The sequence below is a fragment of the Engystomops pustulosus genome, chromosome 6 (assembly GCF_040894005.1).
Source record: "Engystomops pustulosus chromosome 6, aEngPut4.maternal, whole genome shotgun sequence".
Classification (NCBI taxonomy): Eukaryota; Metazoa; Chordata; class Amphibia; order Anura; family Leptodactylidae; genus Engystomops; species Engystomops pustulosus.
The window spans coordinates 130273669-130296345 of NC_092416.1; the positions used below are offsets into that span (position 1 = coordinate 130273669).

Sequence of the window (22677 nt, forward strand, 5' to 3'; positions counted from 1 at the left end):
CCTATTCAATCGGCATTGTCCCCCCAGACCTGACCAGAAGTAGCAGCAGTCTCCAAAAACCTGTGGCCAGTCATTGTTCTTGTCATCCTGATAAACCTCTGTGGCCAAGAGAGTGAACACTAGTCAGGGGTCGGCCCAAACAGGCCAATGTTTTTACAGCCTGTAAAACCAGATATAACAATTGTTCAATTTATAAATTGTTTTAGGTCTAATTAGGACCAAAATGTGTTCATCTGGATTGGAGCTCTGATTTTACTATTTTGGTGCTCTGAAAGACATAAACATCCAAGGGCAGATTGTCTAATAATGTCTAGGTGTAACCTTAGACCAGTCGATTTTAAATGTGTCCGATTATTTTTGAAAAAGTATTTACCTATTTCCCAGAATTTCTTTATCCGTCAGGAAAAACAGACAAGTCAGAATCCGTTTTCTCTAGATGTAGATGGGCCTGAAGTCCAGGTGGGACTTTAACCATGTGTGTCCATTTCCTTGTTAATTTTACAATCCAGGGTACTTAAAAAAAATATATATATATATATTTTCATCTAAGGACTATTCTCTTGGCTCCATTTTGTTTCACGAGGGCATGGTCCTTGACCCAAAGAGATCTAGGTGTCTGTTTAATGGATATTTCCAGAGTGGCCCAATCTTCTGAACCAGGGTCCAGTTCTTCATCCGATGTACTGGCTTTTGAAAGGATGATTTTTAGCAAGTGCATGCAGGATTTATTGTGCCAGGAATCAGAAGTAGACTTAGGCCATCCAGATGTACCTAAAATGGGACTTAAAACAGCCATACTGATTATTCTCCAGTTTGACGGGGATTGTTCTCTAGGTTGACAGTTCACTAGCTTCTCATCTGTAGATAATGACATTTAGTAGAGCTTCTTCCCTGTTGACTCCATGGATCCTATCTTAGATAAATGTCTTACAACTAAATCAACTTCCTTGTAGTCAACATATCAGATAGACTGATCAGGAGCTATCTGCCCTCTAATTCAAACCTCATTCTACGAAGTTTCTGTCAGATACAATAACATTAAATACATATCTTGCTTATCTACCTCAAGTGGTTCTCTGTGTTATAACCAATCTTCAGACAAAGGTTTTGGTTTTGCTATAGGATTAAGGTGTGCATTTCAATCTCATAAGTTTGCTATATTTAGCAGGCTGTGACCATCTTAAAATTTGTTACTGACTTTTTTTTTTTTTTTTTTTGGTTTTTGCAGTTTTAGTGTTTTTTTTTTATTTATTCATGTGAGCATCTTACTATGCGGTATCTATGAACTTAACACATGTTAATCTGCTACATTTAGGAGGTGTGAAGCAAGTAATCTTCTGTTTTGGTTTTGAAATGGGACATGTATTGGGGTTTAGGATTATTTTTTATGCTTTCATTTCGGTTTTATTTGTAAAAATAGCTTTTGCCAATAATGCAACGAATTTCCATGAATACATGGCAGGGAAAGTATAGTATTTTGCCCTTCACCTCATTTTTGACACAATCTTAAGCAAATGCAGCAGAAGGGGTCTATAATGAAGATAGACCTTTCCAGTTCATAGGTGACACACAATGGCTTTTATTTACTTAATATAAGTGCCAAGTGATGAGACCCAGGTTTACATATTTTGCATGCCTACACTAAACCTTGGTGCCAGTCAGCGCCTCTTCTTAGTATTTATCTTAATAACCTGAAGCCCTTGCTATCACTAAGATTTTCCAAAACTTGTACTGAAAAACTCGGCATATACAGGCAGTCCCCGAGTTACATACAAGATAGGGTCTGTAGGTTTGTTCTTAAGTTGAGTTTGTATGTAAGTCAGAACTGTATATTTTGTCATTGTAATCCCAGCCAGAACTTTTTTGGTCTCTGCAACAATTTTAAAAATGTTGTGTTGTCATAAGGATCAATATTAACAATAAATCTTCATTACAGACACCTGTGATAACTGTTACAGCTGATCATTGTAGCCTAGGACTAAAGTACAATAAATTACCAATATTCAGAGCCCCGTTTGTAACTAGGGGTTGTATGTAAGTCGAGTGTTCTTAAGTAGGGGACCACCTGTACTTGAGTATATACAATAGTTCTCAGCATTTCAGAATATGTGCTCTGTCCGTAAATCTGCTGGGGAGCCACATAACGCTCTCGTCCGGTGCTGTGCACATTCATAATTTCCCCACTATTTTATACTAGTGCCGTATGCAGTGAATGTGCAGGAACATGGAGTCAGTGTAAATCCCGTCATGTCCTTCTATCCAGCGTATTCTGAATACAGAGAAATGCTCTGAATGGAAGTACATGCTGGCATCTACACTGACTACACGCTCCTGCACATTCACTTTATATGATGCGGGCATGTTCTCCTCTCCTGGGTTTCTGCAAAGCCAGAAGCGCTCACTGCTTTGCCGAGAAGTATAATATAGCGCCTAGAGGGGCAATCCTGAACGTGCACAGCGGTCGATGAGCGTGTTGTGTGACTCGCCAACAGATCCCATTTACAGACAGAGCACAGATTATGAAATGCTGAGAGCTACATTTCAGAACCTATGATTTTACGCATAAAATTATTATTTATGGCACTGGGACATTAGGCGACCTTAAAATATTATTTTGGGACAAGGTTTAAAATTTTGCTTATAAAGTGGCCAACCTTTTTCGGAGGCTAATCTGGAATAGGCAGCAAGCTAGAATCAGCTTGAATACGTTACAAATGAGTGGATGACTTTCTGGCAATACCAAACCCATGGCTTTAAAGCATTTTAAAGGATGGGGGGACGATATAGCCGGGAGAGACCAACTCGGCCAGTCAGTTGACTGTGGACAAACCATACAACACCGTTACATGCACTGGAGGTGGAATTTGGTGGTGGGGTCATGAGCATTAAACCAACTCTACTTCTTATGAAAAAGGTATGGCAATAAGCCAAGCAGATTATTGGTATTCCTACAGTAAGTTTACCTCGGACACCCTGATCTGGCGAAATCCAGCCTTGCCAGGGAAAGAGACCTTGATCCTATATCGGAAGAACAATATACTGAAGTTCTGGAGCCAAGGCCAATCCTTTCCCCTAGTGAGGCGCGTAGGATGTTACATCTGATGTCTGATGTCACATCTGATTCCCAAGCTGTTACTTCAAATAGGGATCAGACCAAATTCTGAGTGTCCTAGGTATGGAACTGAGGAGTCTGGAATACTCCACATGATGTGGGAATGTAGAGAACTAGAAACTGCATGGAAGATTGTTCTAGACATTATACGCACAGTCTATTAAATCACTGTTGAGGTGACTCCATTGGCGTGCCTTCTAGGTGTGCTTAACGCCCACAATCTGACAGAACCCAAAAATGTAGCAATACAGAAAGGTCATAGCTGATCACTGGATAAGGTCCCGGCCTCCAGACGAAAAGGAATATGTAGATCGCATGAATGTGGTTAGAATACGGTACATATGTAAAGAGGAATATGTCCCAAAATGTGAGAAAATATGGGGAAGATGGTTCAATGCTCCTGGTCTACCTTCAACTGCCCTGGTTAGAATTAGAATTGGTCTAGAATATCAATTATCTTTGGTGAAATAGAAAATAGAAGGTACATACGATGCAGATGGTTTAGGACCACAGGGTCCAGGGAAGGAGCTGGCTCATGGGGAGGGGTTTCTGAAGCGGTATTGTAGGGATTGTGTTTGTGATAATCACAATGTAAATGTAAAGAAATTATACTGCATTGGAAAATCTTGTACTACTCTAGTTGTATTGTACATTTGCAGCAATGTCAGTGTTCACTGTCTCCGGCAGTTATTTTCTTTGTCAGTCTGTAGCGTGGGGGATAAATTCGAGGGAAAAAAAAACTTTCATAAAAATATCTGATTTAAATAAATAAAGTGGCCAACGCCTTTAATGTTCCTGCACATACTTTCCCATAACTTTTTCATTCTTTTCAATGGCTTTTGTAAGCAGTTAACCATTATGATGTTGTATCCCAAGCATAAGCATGATGTGGTCAATATATGCAGTGCAGTGTTTTATAATTGCAGCATTTCTAATAATATGATATGGGTGGGTCGGGTGGTGGGTAATTTGTCAACTTTTGCCTGCATGGTTCCTTAGAGGTGCCTCAACGTTTTCGGAGAGCTGAATACCACACATGTACCTAATCATTACACCATACCGACAGCACAGTGGGGAGTTGGGTGCGCAGCTCCTTCTTCTGTTTTTCAAGTTTTTACAGATTTACACAAAAGGAAGATTAGTTCTACATGTATAACCACTTAATCCAGAAATATAATCACAGTCCAGCCAGGTTCCCGACAGCATATAACTTTTATACGGTTACATCATAACCACTCCATGAAACAATCTTTAGTAGTCAACGCGTTTCAAGCAGTACACCCGCCCTTACTCATGACAAATATAAAATATATAACAAATCTATTTGATAACCACGTGTTTGTTAAGGCTCTTCATGACACTGCTGTGGCAATTTATACCTGTCAATATCCAATTTCAACATCCATAATCAGTAGTAACTACGAAAAGTGTTGTAATAAGGGTAGCAGGAAATTAATGCTGGACACCTACAACTGGACTAGATGTTCATCAAAATGTAACAGAGTGTACAGTAACAGTATGGTAGGTGATATTTTTACAGACCTAATCCAAATGGATTAAGCTCATGCTCATGCAAATGTTGAAATCTGCTGGTTGCCTGCTGTGATTTCTACAGATGTGCATCAGAAAAACCAATTTGGTTCAGATTTTTCTGAATGGGCAATGACAGTGTAGAGAGGAAACTTTATGGCTATATAGTTTTGCCTATGATTGAGAGAGCACTTTCCCTGAACATTAAAGGACATCTACCACCAGGATCAAAAAATGTAAACTAAGCACACTTACATGCCGTTGTGGGCCCCTTTTTTGCGGGAACTGCTCTTCTTATAGCTTCTTATGACCTTATTTTTAGCAAAAATAGACTTTAACCCCTTAAGGACGGAGGGTTTTTCGGCTAATTTCTCGCTCTCCAACTTCAAAAATCCATAACTTTTTCATTTTTACGTGTACAGACCTGTGTGAGGGCTTATTTTGTGCGTAACAAATTTTACTTTCCCGTAATGTTATTTATTTTAACATGCCGTGTACTGCGAAGCTGAAAAAAAATTCCAAATGTGGAAAAATTGAAAAAAAACCGCACGTGCGTCACGTTCTTGTGGGCTCAGTTTTTACGACTTGCACTCTTCACTCCAAATAACATGCCTACTTTATTCTTTGGTTCGGTGCGATCGCGGTGATACCAAATTTATATAGGTTTTATTGTGTTTTAATACATTTTCAAAAATTAAACGAATGTGTACAAAAAAGAAAAAAAATTTTTGCCATCTTCTGACGCTAATAACTTTTTCATACTTTGGCGCACGGAGATGTGTGAGGGGTCATTTTTTGCGAAATGAGGCGACGTTTTCATTGCTACCATTTTGAGGTCTGTGCGACATTTTGATCATTTTTTATTTCATTTTTTATGTTATGTAAAAAGGTGTAAAAGTCGCATTTCGGAGATTTGGGCGCCATTTCCCGCCTCGGAGGTCACCGCCGGCCGTAACCGTTTTTATATTTTGATAGATCGGGCATTTTGGGACGCGGCGATACCTAATACGTCTGTGATTTTTACTGTTTGTTATGTTTTATATCCGTTCTAGGGAAAGGGGGGTGATTTGAACTTTTAATATTTTATTAATTTTTTTTATTTTTTAAACTTTTTTTTTTCTTTTTTTTTCACAATTTTTTAGACCATCTAGGGTACATTAACCCTAGATGGTCAGATCGCTCCTACCATATACTGCAATACTACAGTATTGCAATATATGGCGTTTTTGCAGGTCATACATTACAATGAGCCACTGGCTCATTGTAACGAACCTGCATAAACCATGTAGCCTCGTGTCAAAAGAAGACCCGAGGCTACCATGGTAACCGATCGCCGCCCCCCCGATGACGTTCGGGGGCGTGGCGATCGAAAAAAAGATGGCGGCGCCCGCGCGCCGCCTTCTTTTACACGCCGCCCGCGACTTTGCGGGCGGCATTTAGAGGGTTAATAGCCGCGATCGGTGCAAGCACCGACCGCGGTTATTAGCGGTGGGGGTTTTGTGCAAAATGCATAAACCCCCACCTCTGTATGAAGAGGACTCAGCCCGTGAGCCCTCTTCATACATCCCTTATACCTCTGCGCCGTAGAGCTACGGCACAGAGCGTTAAGGGGTTAAAAAAGGTTGCAAATGAACCTATGGGACTCTGGGCCTCATAGCTGTTAATTGAGAATAGAGCTCTTCAGGCTCATTTGCATACTTTTTAAAGCCTTTTTTTTGTAAAAAAAAAAAAAAAAAAAAAGAGGGGGTGAGGAGAGTGGATTCTGCAAGGTGGGGACATACCAGTCTGTGTGCTTTGTTTACAATTTTTTATCCTAGTAGTAGATTTCCTTTAAGGTAAGTTACTTTTCATGCAGAGCTGTTACAGCCCCACAGTTAAAGGGGAGCTACATAGTTATAGGTGACTCTATATTAATGCACTTTTACAGATTTATCTATAGAGTTGGTGATTTGTGTTAATTTTAATAGGTAATGTAGGCCCTATAATGACCCTCAAAAATAACAATAAAATGTAACCATACCTATTAGAAGTACATTGCTCAAGATCACAAAAAATCATCAATAGAAATCAAATTTATAAACAGATGGAGGCCTGGATTTGTAATTACACTCAAAAGTAAAGTGAAAAACACACTATAGGTTGATCCAACCTTTATGAAATGCCCTTAAAACAAGTCCAAATGAGGCTCAGTATTGGGGGTGAATCCACATGCCTGTATGACCTCCCTACAATGCCTCGGAATGCTCCTGATAAAGTTGTGTATGGTCTCCTGTGGTATCTCCTCCTAGACCTGGACTAAAGCCTCCGCCAACTCTTGGGCCGCCTGTGGTGCAACGTGACATTGGTGGATGCAGTGAGACATGATGTCACAGTGCTCAATCGGATTCAGGTCTGGGGATCAAGCGGGTCAGTTGATAGCTGTAATTGCTTCATCTTGCAGGATCTGCTGACACGCTCCAGCCACATGAGGTCTAGATTGCCCTGCATTAGCAGGAACCCAGGACCACCAGCATGTGGTCTCACAAGGTGTCTGAGGACCTCGGTACCTAATGGCAGTCAGGCTACCTCTTGCAAACACATAGAGTACTGTGTGGCCATCCAAAGTAATGCCACCCCACACCATCACTGACCCACTGCCAAACCGGTCATGCTGCAGGATGTTGAAGGCAGCAGATCACTTTCCAGGTCGTCTCCAGACTCTGTCACATCTGTCATGTTTTCTGTGTAAACCTTCTTTCAATTGTGAAGAGCACAAGGCACCAGTGGGGAAATAGCCAAACTTGTTGCGCTCTGGCAACTGCAAAACATCCTGCACAGTGTTGGGGTGTTAGAACAGCCCCTTTCTGTGGACGTCATACCATCCTCATGGAGTTGGTTTCTGTCTGTTTGTGCAGACACATGCACATTTGTGACTGCTGGAGGTCATTTTGCAAGGCTCTGGCAGTGCTCCTTTTGTTCCTCCTTGCACAAAGTGGGAGGTAGCGTTCCTACTGCTGGGTTGTGACCCTTCTTCAGTCCCCACCATCTCCTGGTGTACTGCTGGTTGCGCCTCTGGACACTGCGCTGACAGACACAGCCAACCATCTGGCCACAGCTCACATTTATGTGTCATCTTGCAAGCCTGTCTTGCGAGATGACATCAGTAACGCAAATGCAAATGTGGAGTCCCTATGGGTGGAGATAAGAGGAGGGAAAAAGAATAATAAAATATTACTAGGGGTTTGTTATAAGGCTCCAAATGCTGATAAGTGAAATGGATGCGGCTTCAAAGCATGGTGAAGTACTTATCATGGGGGACTTCAATTACCCAGATATTGACTGGGGGGCAGAAAACTGCAGGTCCTTCAAAGGCAGCAGGTTCTTGTCAACAACAAGAGACAATTACAAAACTAAAAACAGAGAGTGTGGATCCCCTTAGAAATAACATGGGGGTCATGGAGGAAGGAGATGAGGAAAGGGCCAATCTACTGAATGTCGCCTTCTCAACTGTCTTTACCCAGGAAAACCCCCTGGTGGAAGACACAATGAGGAATATAGTAAATTCTTTTTGGAATGTCAACAGTTTAACCCAGAAAGAGGTACGGCGCCACCTCGCAACCACTAAGATAGATAAATCACCGGGGACAGATGGCATACACCCCCGGGTTCTGCATGAACTATGTACTGTGATAGACCGTTATTTTTAATATTTGAAGATTCACTGAGGACTGGTTATGTTCCACAGGACTGGCGCATAGCAAATGTGGTACCAATATACAAAAAAGGATCAAAAAGCGATCCTGGGTACTACAGACCCCTGAGTCTAACTTCTGTGGTGGGGAAAATATTTGAATGGGTTTTTTAGAGATGCTATCCTGGAGTATCTCAGTGTGCACAACCTTATAACCCACCGTCGGCATGGGTTTATGAGATATCGGTCCTGTCAGACTAATCTGATTGGTTTCTACAAGGAGGTAAGTTCAAGACTGGACCTGGGGGATGCTGTGGATGTTATATATCTGGACTTTTCAAAGGCATTTGACATCGTGCCACATAAAAGGTTGGTATATAAAATGAGACTGCTGGGAATATGGGAAAATCTGTGTATATGGGTAAGTAATTGGCTTAGTGATAGAAAACAGAGGGTCGTCATTAATGGCACATTCTCAGATTGGGTTGAGGTTACCAGTGGAGTGCCACAGGGTCCGTATTGGGGCCACGTCTTTTTAATATTTTTATTAATGACCTTGTAGTGGGTTTACACAGTCAAGTTTCAATATTTGCAGATGATACTAAGCTGTGTAAAGTAATAAATACTGAGGTAGATAGTTTAGCATTACAGATGGATTTGTGGAAGCTTGAGGAGTGGGCAGAGAAATGGTTGGTGAGGTTTAATGTAGATAAATGTAATACACTGACAGATTACAAAATTTTGTATTATTCAGTTTAGAAAAAAGACGACTGAGGGGAGACCTCGTTACAATGTACAAATAGCTGGACAGACAGTACAAGGATCTCTCCAAAGATCTTTTTATACCTAGGCCTGTGACCAGGACAAGGGGGCATCCTCTATGCCTAGAGGAAAGGCGATTTTACCATCAACATAGAAAAAGGTTCTGTACTGTAAGAGCAGTGAGACTATGGAACTCTCTGCCGCAGAAGGTTGTTATGGCGGACTCTATGTTCAAGAGAGGCCTGGATACCTTTCTGGAGAGAAAAAATATCACAGGTTATGGGGATAAAACATTTATTTAATTCTTAAAGGTTGGACTTGATGGACTTGCGTCTTTTTCCAGCCTTATATACTATGATACTATGATCCTGGATGAGCTGCAGTACCGTAGCCACTTGTGTGGGTTGTACAGTCCGTTTGCATTCTAAATAATGTAGGATGTATGTAAGGATTTAAATCCCACTCTAGTTGATGCAATCGACTGTATAGCACAATATACAACTTTTTTTTTTGGGGGGGGGGGTCTAAGTCTTGGTTAGATAAGTTTCTAGAGAGGAAAGTAATAAGATACAGCAACACACAAGTAGAACATGTTTTCATAAAAGGAACTCTCTTGGTATTGATTATAGATAATATAAAAGCACAGCATGGATCTTTTCCTGAAAGAAGGCAAATATTCACAGTTCTGAGGTTTGATTAAAAGCTGCTTCGCTCAAGCAGATGAATATGAAATATCACAACATGAATGGAAAAATCTTGGAGGGGCCCTTTTTTCCTAAAACTTCTATTCACTATTAGCAGTCAAAAATGTATGGAATTATCCATTTTTATAGATTTAATGTACATCCTAAATATCACTTCTGCAGTTACTTTTATCATATGCGGAAAGTAATTTCAGATTATTACATAAGTAAAAAGATTCTTTGCACCGTGTTAACAGAGGACTATATAAAAATTTGAAAATACTGTTTACTGTCTAACTAAAAATAGATGTAAGTGTTGAGACTTACTATGTATTGCTATGTCTTTCTGTGTATAAATCTGTTTTTCAGGTATCATGTTATACTCTTGCCTGGTGAAAACAACTGAGTAGTCTCAAAAGATCATCTTTTTAGTTAGTCTTTGATTACTTGATAACTTCTATAGGCTGAGGCCACTCAGAGAGTGACACTTTTTGAATTATCTTTTGTTTAGGGATATGCTAGGAGTTGTTACCAGCAAGACATGTCTTTTTGGGAAACTCTGAAGATCTGGTGGTCTTGGAATTTCTCCTGGGACAGTGACTCATGTGAAAGCTACTACAAGGCCTTGATGGTGGATCCTTTGTGGGAAGTGACACCACTTATGGTGAGTAATGAATGCGATGAGTAAGTGTAAACCAGGAATTGTGTATTTTGTAGCAAATCCTCAGATGTGTCATTAGAGATTACTAACTAAAGGTAGAGTTGAGTTAACAGCATTGAGTAAATATCACAATATGCATGATTTTGAATTAAAGGATTCTCAATTGACTCTTATATTATTCACTTATTCTCAGATGTTAAAAGTATGATTTCTGGTGCCCCATGATCACTAGAACGGAGGTCCCATGTACCATGTGGGAGGGCATTAATAAAGTAGTGGTCAAACATGTGCCCGGCAGCTACATTCAATGCACTATACTTGAATGTCTTCATAATTCTCTAGACTTTGAGAATTGGGGAATGTTTTTCATTTTATAATACATATACTGTACGTACTTACTAACTTTTTATGGAGAAAAGGTCTTGTAGTGCACACTATGATCTGTAAAATGCTGCAGAAGATAAGTTTGCCAATAGATAAAAAGGTGTTTTCTATTGATCTGCATAGGCTCTATTCATGGCATTCCTTCAATCACTATCAAACAGGACTGCTGCATGCACCACTTCATATCTTATAGTTAGGAGCAAATATCTTCCCATCACCACCCAACACAGTGGTAGAATATTTAACCAGTGCCTACGAATAATAAATGATATGACATCAATTGTAATACAAAATGTATAGTATATATTGATGGTTGTGGGATATGTCAAAAACAATATGTAAGACGCATAACAACACCAGCTAAAGTAAGAATCAGGAGATCTCTATCGGATGTGACTAATCAGGCAGCAGGAATTTTGTCATTATCTAGACATCTCAGAGAACAGCATGCGGGAGATTCTAGTGGTTTATTTGGCAAAGAATATTGAGAGTCTGTAGATTGGTGAGAGGGGGAGATTTCAAACAAAAGATCCTTAAGAGAGAAACATTTTGGTGGTTTGTGTTCAACACCAGGAGTCCTAAGGGACTTGACGGAATGGATTTGATTATGTGTTATTGATCTGTAGGCTCCTCCTATTTAAAGACAAAAGCGCTGTATACTATTCTTAGAGCGCAGGTTTTAGGCTTTGCAATGATTTGGTTTGATCCACTCTGAGATTCATAGTAGAATGTTGGTCTTGTGATCCCCCAAGGTTGTGAGCAGCTTCCCCACAATTAAACATATGAATTAACAGGTAATATTGAGATACGATGTCTTCTTGTTCTATTTGTAGTATATGACTGTCTTTCTTTATATGTTTATAGTATTGGATGATTATATGTTTACATGTACTTGTAATGGGCCACATATCCTAAAGTGTTTGCACCAGGTTTCTGTCTGATTTTGCACTGAAAAGAACGTGCAAACTGCTTGCACATGCATTTATGAAGTGCCTGCTCCAGTGTTGTGTCGCGGCTGCACTGTGTCCAACAAGACAGAAAAACTGTGCACCTAAAGAGGCAGTTTGTGCCATATTTATTATTGACGTGTGCCACAATTATATCTGCGCCTCAATTCTGCAGCATGAACAAAGTGCAGCATAAAAATGGCGCACACTACCAGAGCAGTGCAGGGGGCGACAGATTAATACAGTTTCGAGTAATCTGTATTTATTTTGCCACTATTTGACGTTGTTACATTCTTTAATAATAAATCATCCAAAATGACAACGTTGTATATACAGTATATATTCAATTTATGTAGTATAAGCCATCTAATAAGGGGTCAATGTTGGTTTTTATTTTTAACTCCTCTTACTGGAAATACTTAATTTAGTAGCAGGCCTTCTAAAAACAGGGCTAAGGCTTACAAGCCAAAATACATCTGATATTTGCAATGTGTACATGTTTTTAAATAATAAAGATGGTGAAGAGTGGCAATGATTCAAGAGTGCTGGATTTCCTTATATTGTATATCGTCCTCAACCTGCTGGAGCCTTGGGTGATGTCCGTGTACTGGATTGTCCGACCATTGTGACAGTGGTAGACCACTTTTGGACAGGTAAACCCCTGAATATTGGAATACAAATATGTCACATCTAGTGGATTACACCATTCACAGGTATGACACCTCCTTCAGGTTATGCATCCAGATGTCAGTCAAACATTTTCTCTGAGTTTTAATAAACCTATTCTGGCATTTAGCACATGTTACCATCTCTAGGGAACATAGTTCTTCCAGCTATTTGTGCAACTATTTTTAATCCTCTGATTTCCTGTCGGGGTTATTCAGGAATGTAGATGAAGCAAAACTTTACTGCTAAAATGAATAGATACAATAATTTCTTGTACAGAGGAGAAAGTATTGTTTGTGATACAGAAAATGTCTGCTTAACCCCTTAACAAGGCAGTTTTTGCGTTTGCATTTTACACTCCCCCTTTCAAGAATCACACAATGGCCTTACGGGCCAAGAACAGAGCTTCCTTCAGAAAAATAGTTTCAGAAAGGGACCAGTCATCCTCCCATGTGATTCCCAATAGGCATAGGGTCGTCAAGGTAGGAACCAGTTTATTCAGGATGTCAGACAGCAGAGAAACTACTTCTCTCCAGAATTCAGCTATGTAACTTCAAGCCCATGTTAGGTGAATTAGATCAGCTTGGTCTGCCTGGCATCTGTGGCATCTAGAGTCAGGCAATCTATGCATACAGAACAATCTGACTAGAATTATATAGCATTGACGGATGATAAACGACTGAATCAACTTATTATTGGCTGCCGGTGATACCGAGGTGTGAGACTCCTGGGCTACCCTCCAGTCTTCATTAGATAGTAAGTAATGAGAGCCTACCAGAGAGCTCTGACTGGCAGAGGGGTAACCTCTGTGTTTATGACTTTTACTGTTAATTTATATTTATATCAGTTCTAGGTACTTGATTTAAATATTTGTTTTTTTTTTATTTAACTTTTACTTTTTTTATTTGTATTTTTTTGGTACTTTAACCCTAGGTTGTCTGATTGATCCTACCATTTACTGCCATATTAGGCCATTGACTTGAGTATAAGGCTAAAAATGCATTGGTCAGCCTCCACTCACTAGTGAAATGCCCAGCCACCCCTCCCCCCCATTAACGAAATGCCCAACAGCCTCCCCACACTAGTGAACTGGCCAGCAGCCTCCCCCACTAGTGCAATGCCCAGCAGCCTCCTCACACTAGTGAAATGCCCCGTAGCCACCCCACACTAGTGAAATGGCCAGCAGCCTCCTCCACTAGTACAATGCCCAGCAGCCTCCCCACACTAGTGCAATGCAAAGCAGCCTCCCCACACTAGTGAAATGCCCAGTAGCCACCCCACACTAGTGCAATGTCCAGCAGCCTCCCCCAATAGTGAAATTCTCAGCAGCATCTTCCCCCCACTAGTGAAATGACCAGCAGCCCCCTTCCACTAGTGAAATGCCCAGCAGCCTCCCCTTACTAGTGAAATGCCCAGAGGCTTTCTCATGTTATGAAAAAAAAAAATGTAAACCCAGTACTTGCCTCCAGCCCTCCCTTCATCTCCTCTTTCCTTTCGGCTTCCTGTGTAGCACCGTGTCATATGTATGCTTGCATAGTTCATGGATCCATCTCTGCCTGAGCTGCTACATTGGGAAGAGGAGCTGCAGGGAGCGCCACAGGTAAGTAAAAAGTGTGTGTAATCTATCTATCTATATCTCTATATCTCTATATCTAGTGATTCTGTATATGTTGTTAGAAGAGCAGCGACTGATAGGAAGCCGAGAAGAGGCTGGTTTCTAGATCAAATAGATTTTGGAAGATTTATCATTACTTAAAGAATTTGACTATTGTATATATGGTAAATGTCAGAGGTGGAGAGGAGTCAAACTAGGATGTCCTCCTCCTGGCATTAGTGATGGCTCATAAGTGAGGTATATTATCTGCCTCCTTACAAGTTATTTGATTGCAGCATTCTTTTCATAGTTAAGAGGAACTCATATTAAGTAACATTAATAAAATACCTCCAGTATCTGTCTTTGACTACAAATTGCTGGATTGGCTTACTCCAGAGCTTGAGATTCTGTGTCCTTAACTCAACTTCCTATATAGTGCTCCAATCACAAGAAGATTTTTTGAATTAACTATAGGGCTATCCTCTATATTTCAATCGATTAGATATTGTCTGAAAGTGGAACAAAACTGACACATAATAATAATAATAATTCTTTATTTATTTAGTGCACACAGATTACGCAGCACTGCACAGAGCTTGCCAAATCAGTCCCTGTCCCCATGGGGCTCAAAATCTAATCAACCTACCATTATGTTTTGGAGTGTGGGAGGAAACAGGAGGACCTGGAGGAAACTCACGCAAACACTGAGAGACTTTTTGCAGATGTTGACCCTGGGACTTGAACCGAGGTCCAAGGCTGTAAGGCTGTAATGCTCACCAATAAGCCGCCCTGTGTGATTGAGTTGAGCTTTGTAACATAAATATTGCAGTTAGTATAATATCACAGAGAGTTGGGGACTTATTTATCCTTTTTGAATATTAGCTATGCTTTGTGACAGTTCATGTACTTACATTACACTTTTAAACACGCTTGCCTCCATCACTAGCTTCTGATGTGCTTCTTTCCTCAAGACGGTCCTGCGTGCCTTTCTATATCGCATTGCTTACATTGTTTTATCATATAATTTTTTTCCCCAATAAAACTGATTCAACATATCACAATGTGGTTTTTGGAAGCGGGAGGATTGGGCAGTGAAATGGCAAATTAAGTTTAATGTAGATAAATGTAAGGTTATGCTATTGGGTTGAGGAAATAAAAGGTACATTTATGTTCTAAACAGTCTTAAAAAAAAAAAAAAAAAAAAGACCCGGAGACATTTGAAGATGTTAATCTTAATGTTGGTGACCAGAGCCAGGCAGCTGCTAATAAGGCAAATTAAATTATGGGATGTTTCAACAGTAAAATAAATTCTCATGATAAGTGTATAAAGAAGGACATAGTAGAACTGGAACGGGTACAGAAGAGCGCCTTCTAACTTATAAAGGGAATGGGAGGACTAGAATACATTGACAGTTTACAAAACCTTGCTTTGTTCTGTTTAGAAGGACGGCTAAGGGGAGACCTCATTAACCCCATAGCGCAAAAAGACGTACCTGTACATCTTGTTGGGTAGGGGGGAATATGAAGCGGGCTCACGTGCTGAGCCCTCTTCATACTCAATGGGTGTTTGCTTCACAATAAAGCTAACACCCGCGATCGGTTCTAGCAGGTGTTAACCCTTTGTTTGCCCGCGGCATTAACGAGCCGGTGGCACGTGGGTGCTGCTATCTTGGCTCTGATCGCCTCTCCCCGTGACGTCATTGGGGAGCGGCGATCCGTTGCAATGACGGCCTTCGGTCACACCATGATCCCAGGCTATCATGTTTTAGGCTATCTATTATATCTGTTTGATTTGCACATTGTAATAGATAGGTGTTCAAAATCCCCATATACTGCCATACTGTAGTATGGCAGTATATGATAGGATCAATCAGACAACCTAGGGTTAAAGTACCCTAGGAGGTCTGAAAAATAGTAAAAAATAAAAAAATGTTAAAAAAAATATAAAAAAAAATAAAAATTCAAATCAGCCCCCCTTTCCCTAGAAGTCATACAGATAAACAGAAAAAATCTTGAACACATTAGGCATCGCCTCGTCCGAAAATGCCAAAGTTTTTCACTGCGTTTAATCCCGTAACGGAAAATAGCGCCCAAACTAGCAAATGGCACTTTTTTGCCACTTTGAAAAATATAAAAAAAAAGTCTATAAAAAGTGATCAAATGGTTGCACAGTCCTAAAAATAGAAGCATTGAAAACGTGTTCAAAAGTAGCAAAAAATGAAACCATCCGCGGTTCCGTATACCAAAGTATGAAAAAGTAATTAGCTCCAGAAGACGGCAAAATGAAGAATTTTTGTACATGTATGAAAATATAAAACCTATACAAATTTGTTATCTTTGTGAACACACTGACCCAAAGAATGAAGTAGACCTGTCATTTGGGGTGCACAGTGAAAGCCGTAAAATCCAAGCCCTGATGCATTTTTTCATCATTTCCAATGCATTCAGAATTTTTTTCCTGCTTCCCAGTACACGGCATGGAATAATAAATACTATCACTATGGAAGTGCAATTTGTTACGCAGAAAACAAGCGTATACACAGCTCTTTACATGGAAAAATAAAAAAGTTTTAGATTTTTGAAGGTGGGGAGTAAAAAATGAAAATGCAAAAACAAAAAAGGGCCTCGCCCTTAAGGGGATAATATGTACAATTATCTGAATGGGCAGCAACAGGACCAGTTTAAGGTTGGTGTGGCCCCTGGGAGCTAAATATGGTGGGGGCCATTGAATGTAGTCCAGACATGGAACAGCAATTGCCATATACTGCTCCCCAGCAATAACTATATACAGCATTTCCAGTATTTACTATATACAGCCCCCAGACACCACTATATACAGTTCTGAGCAACAACTATATACAGCTCCCCATCAATCCTTATATACAGCCCCCAAGCAATCACTATATACAGCTCCCCATCAATCACTATATACAGCCCCCATAGCAACCAGTTTATACAGCCCCCCCAGCAATCACTATATACAGCCCCCCATAGCAACCAGTTTATACAGCCCCCCCAGCAATCACTATATACAGCTCCCCCAACAATCACTATATACAGCTCTTCCAGCAATCACTATATACAGCTCTCCCAGCAATCAGTATATACAGCTCCCCCAGCAACCACTGTATACAGCTCCCCCAGCAGTCACCTATAACTATATACAGTCCCCCTATAACTATATACAGTCCCCCTATAACTATATACAATCCCCCTATAATAACTATATACAGTCCCTCTATAATAACTATATGCACCACCTATAATGACTATATGCACCACCTATATTAACTGTATACGGCCTCCTAACTGTATACTGTCCCCCTATAACAACTATATACAGTCATAGGTAAAATAATAAAATTGTACTCCCCTTCCATCATTCCCTCCTCCTTCCCATCTATCACGGTGTCAGGATACTAGTGAATATCGGATGTAAATAAAGATGGCGGCACCCTGCTACAGGCAGCATGACATCACAGCGTGTGACAACGCCAGCGGCAGGGCGCCATCATCTTTATTTACATCCGCCCCCCCCCCCCCCCTTTTAAGAGAGATATTTCAAATAATTTTTTTCATACCTAGGCCTTTGGCTAAATCAAGAGACATCATCCAGCCTAGAGGGGAAGAGATTCTTTTTTTTTTTTTTTTTTTAAAGAGAATCTGTCATCCATATAAAAGGCACTAGGAGCTGCTTAGTAAAGTAAGCAGCTCCTAGTGCTACCACAGATGTAGCAGTGTTACATTGCTAGCTTTATCGAAACCCTGCGATAAAGCTAGCAGACACTGCCGCACTGTACACTTTGTCTGTTATATCAGCTTCCAGGTACCAAGAAAAGCTGATAAAAGGCTTTCTCCATCTGTTAAAAATACTGTAACAAACAACTTCAACTTTTAAAGAAAAACTTCTTTGCTATACTGTTTTGTTTGCTTTTCATCTCCATACTTTCTAGGTGTTTATAATGTACTGTGAGAGCTAATACATCAGACTTGAGATCCATGGGCTGAAGCCACCTGGCCAAGAGTGCTGACAAGAATGTTCTCTTAGATGCTAGGAAATACACACAAAGGGCTTTCAGGATTCGGTCATCAAGTATGTGACCATGAAATAGCAATTAGAGAGGATCATTAGGAATGGCCATTTGTCTTGTACCTCAGTGACTTGCAACAAGGCCTGAGACTTTGGATAGGACCAGATCTCATGGTAAAGGGCTGTCCTAGACATGTGGCATTTTTTAATATGTAATAAGTTATTCAAAATGTTGCTCCCCTAAGCAGAAAAATGCTGCTGACATACAGTAAAATTAAGAATTAAAATGCTATCGACCCTTTAATCAGTCCATGGATTTTCTCTCTGCGGAGCAGGCACAGGACAGAGGATGGCCGCTGGTCACATGTTCACATCACATGTCCTGAACAGGCCGCTATGTTTGGCTGTAGTCATGTTATGACCAGTGTTGTGGAGAGATGTCACCTCCAGTGAGGTGTAACTGCCATCACTGCACATTACATTATTATTGTTACATCATCACTATCACCATAAGAGGGAGGAGAAGTTACTGAGAACTAAAGGAAAGGATCATGGGACTTGTAGCTTCCAGTGGCGGCCATATTTGTGATAACTCTGCATACTTTAGAGAGGCCATAAAATATAGTGAATCATAAAATCAAACTATTTAAGCTCCTTTTTTTGTAAATAATGACAAAATAATGTTATATTCATTTATTTATATCATAATGGATTTTTGTATCAGATGTTCATATTCCTGGAATGTGAGGAGGGATGTTGAAACCAAAGATTGCTCTTTAAAGGAGTCTTTCATAAATTACCGTCTTTCTAATACTTGCCCCTCCGTCAGGTATCTGAGGAACTACAAGCTGCATACAGATAAGGTATTTATCGACGGAGGAAGGCACAGGAGATCTAGTGTGTTGTGGAATAGCAGTGATGTAGGAGAGCTGACTGTGTCATTGTGTGCAATAGGTATCTCATGGATCTCATCATCTCTGATCTTTCTCATCTCTCTTTCTATGTGTCAGATACTAGTACAATGTTCAGAAGGTAAATGAAAGTGTGTGATATATATAATACATGCAGTGCTTCCTTAAACTTTATTAAAACACAATCACCACCTAAAAACCAATTAAAAGTTTTTTGAGATCGCTGTCTTGCTTGCAATGATCCCCTCCAATTGAGGGTTCCACATAAAGTACATGATCCACAAATAAGGCATGATCTATATCAGGGCCGATTCTAGCCTTTTTGCTGCCTGAGGCGAAATTTTAAAATGCTGCCCCCCCCCCCACGTGTACGTGTACGCGTGCACGTGCGTGCCCCTGGTGATGCTACCTTACACACTAGTAGTCACAGATATTAGTGACCTCTAGTACCTTACAGGTGACCATCTACTCCATCCGGAAGGGTATTTCTTTACGCTTTCTTCTGGCCTTGGTTTTCCTCCGAATTCACAAAGAAATGTCTTCAACTCCATGCAGCACAACTCACCATGGCGCCCCTAAAAATACCACAGTCACAGTATAATGAATTGTGATTCCAATATATATTATCCTCACAACAAAACTGAACAAACTATTCCCAACATAAAACATCCTTTAGTCACCCAAATTAGAGCATATATAGTAATTCAATTAGGTGCCCTAATTTAGCCTCCCCCAATAATGAACAGCCGAGTATACATAGTCTCTCCTCTCTACCATTTATATACAGCCTCTCCCCTATCCCCCTGTATACACAGCCTTTCTTCTACCCCCCTGTATACACAGCCTACACCCCCCCACACCCCATATACAGTCTCAGCTCCCCCACCACCTGTATCCAGTCTCAGCTGTATACATGCCCCACACAATTACCCCCAGTAATGTCTCCCATACAACCCCCCAAAATTTCCCCCATACAACCCCAATGTAATGTGTCCCACAGCCTCCCAGTAATTACCCCCCCAGCTACCCCCAGTAAGTAATGTGCCAACACACACAGCCCCCCAGTAAGTAATGTGCCCACACACACAGCCCCCCAGTAAGTAATGTGCCCACACACACAGCCCCCCAGTAAGTAATGTGCCCACACACACAGCCCCCCAGTAAGTAATGTGCCCACACACACAGCCCCCCAGTAAGTAATGTGCCCACACACACAACCCCCCAGTAAGTAATGTGCCCACACACAGCCCCCCCAGTAAGTAATGTGCCCACACACAGCCCCCCCAGTAAGTAATGTGCCCACACACAGCCCCCCCAGTAAGTAATGTGCCCACACACACAGCCCCCCAGTAAGTAATGTGCCCACACACACAGCCCCCCCAGTAAGTAATGTGCCCACACACACAGCCCCCCAGTAAGTAATGTGCCCACACACACAGCCCCCCCAGTAAGTAATGTGCCCACACACACAGCCCCCCCAGTAAGTAATGTGCCCACACACACAGCCCCCCCAGTAAGTAATGTGCCCACACACACAGCCCCCCCCAGTAAGTAATGTGCCCACACACACAGCCCCCCAGTAAGTAATGTGCCCACACACACAGCCCCCCCAGTAAGTAATGTGCCCACACACACAGCCCCCCCAGTAAGTAATGTGCCCACACACACAGCCCCCCCAGTAAGTAATGTGCCCACACACACAGCCCCCCCAGTAAGTAATGTGCCCACACACACAGCCCCCCAGTAAGTAATGTGCCCACACACAGCCCCCCAGTAAGTAATGTGCCCACACACAGCCCCCCAGTAAGTAATGTGCTCACACACACAGCCCCCCCAGTAAGTAATGTGCCCACACACACAGCCCCCCAGTAAGTAATGTGCTCACACACACAGCCCCCCAGTAAGTAATGTGCCCACACACACAGCCCCCCAGTAATAATGTGCCCACACACACAGCCCCCCAGTAAGTAATGTGCCCACACACACAGCCCCCCAGTAATGTGCCCACACACAGCCCCCCAGTAAGTAATGTGCCCACACACAGCCCCCCCAGTAAGTAATGTGCCCACACACAGCCCCCCCAGTAAGTAATGTGCCCACACACACAGCCCCCCCAGTAAGTAATGTGCCCACACACACAGCCCCCCCAGTAAGTAATGTGCCCACACACACAGCCCCCCCAGTAAGTAATGTGCCCACACACACAGCCCCCCCAGTAAGTAATGTGCCCACACACACAGCCCCCCCCGTAAGTAATGTGCCCACACACACAGCCCCCCCAGTAAGTAATGTGCCCACACACACAGCCCCCCCAGTAAGTAATGTGCCCACACACACAGCCCCCCCAGTAAGTAATGTGCCCACACACACAGCCCCCCCAGTAAGTAATGTGCCCACACACACAGCCCCCCAGTAAGTAATGTGCCCACACACACAGCCCCCCAGTAAGTAATGTGCCCACACACACAGCCCCCCCAGTAAGTAATGTGCCCACACACACAGCCCCCCAGTAAGTAATGTGCCCACACACACAGCCCCCCCAGTAAGTAATGTGCCCACACACACAGCCCCCCCAGTGAGTAATGTGCCCACACACACAGCCCCCCCAGTGAGTAATGTGCCCACACACACAGCCCCCCCAGTGAGTAATGTGCCCACACACACAGCCCCCCCAGTAAGTAATGTGCCCACACACACAGCCCCCCCAGTAAGTAATGTGCCCACACACACAGCCCCCCCAGTAAGTAATTTGCCCACACACAGTCCCCCATGTTCTTCCCTGGCCCCTGTCATGTCTCCCCCTCACCTCACTCAGGCAGCTCTCTGTGTGTGTACTGCTTTCCCCGGCAGGTCATGTGACCATTGCATCATCAAAGGTCCTTCAGCCTTCAGCCTCCGGGAGTCTTCTACTCCCGGAGGGTGAAGCAACTGCTGGGGAAAGCAGTCCCTGTACATGGTCTCATAACGATCTGTGTCCTGAGGACACAGATCGTTATGAGAGAGGGAAGGAAGATCTAGCGATCCCCCTACTGCACTCACCATTCCGTGCTCCCACGCAGCTCCCTCATCTCCTCCAGCCAGCAGCCCTCTGTGAAGGGACACAGGTCGGCACGGCACGTGGTGACGTCATCACGCCGACCTGTGTCCTGCAGAGCCTTGAAGGCGGCGATGTAATTTATTTTACAGGTGGCACGGACCTGCCAGCCATTGGCAAGTCCGTGCTACCAGCGGCAAAATGCCGCTTTTAAATGGGGTCCGCTATCTGCCGCCTGAGGCGGGGACTTCACCTCGCCTCATGGCAGAAGCGGCCCTGATCTATATCATAAATCATCGAGGGGTTGGTCTTGAAGCTTCTCCATGACTGGTACATACCCTCTCCATTGCAGTGATTGGACACAGGTTCTACAAAACCTTCTCACCAGGATTTCCCTGATCAGTCATATTGAATAGATTTCCTTGCTTATAATGATTTATTTTTCGCCCAAAACTCCTGCTACTGACAAGTTTTTGCTTAACAAGGGATTATGATGCAAAAATCTGCCTATTTTACAAAATGATCTACCTTTATACAACACTTCAAAAAGCTCCTCAGTGATTAAAGATAACAAGCAAATTACATCACTCTGAATGACATATTAGACTGCTCATAACAAGCCTAGAAAACTTATAACCAAAAGCGAAAAGTCCAGGATCGCATACTTACAAGACCCTAAGAATGTAACCACAA

The 22677-nt window shown here is 42.1% G+C and overlaps 1 protein-coding gene across 3 annotated transcripts in view; it reads left to right on the top strand.

Annotated features, from left to right (window-relative positions):
- Window positions 1–22677, top strand: part of LOC140066072 (chloride channel CLIC-like protein 1) — a 234026-nt gene that overhangs the window by 134718 nt on the left and 76631 nt on the right. For 2 of the 3 annotated variants that reach the window (XM_072113623.1, XM_072113624.1), the window contains exon 3: window positions 10269–10421. In XM_072113623.1, the coding sequence (XP_071969724.1) occupies window positions 10269–10421 (153 nt within the window). Of the gene's footprint in view, window positions 1–10268; window positions 10422–14574; window positions 15010–22677 lie in introns of those variants that run through there. The other variant, XM_072113625.1, reaches the window with a different exon arrangement.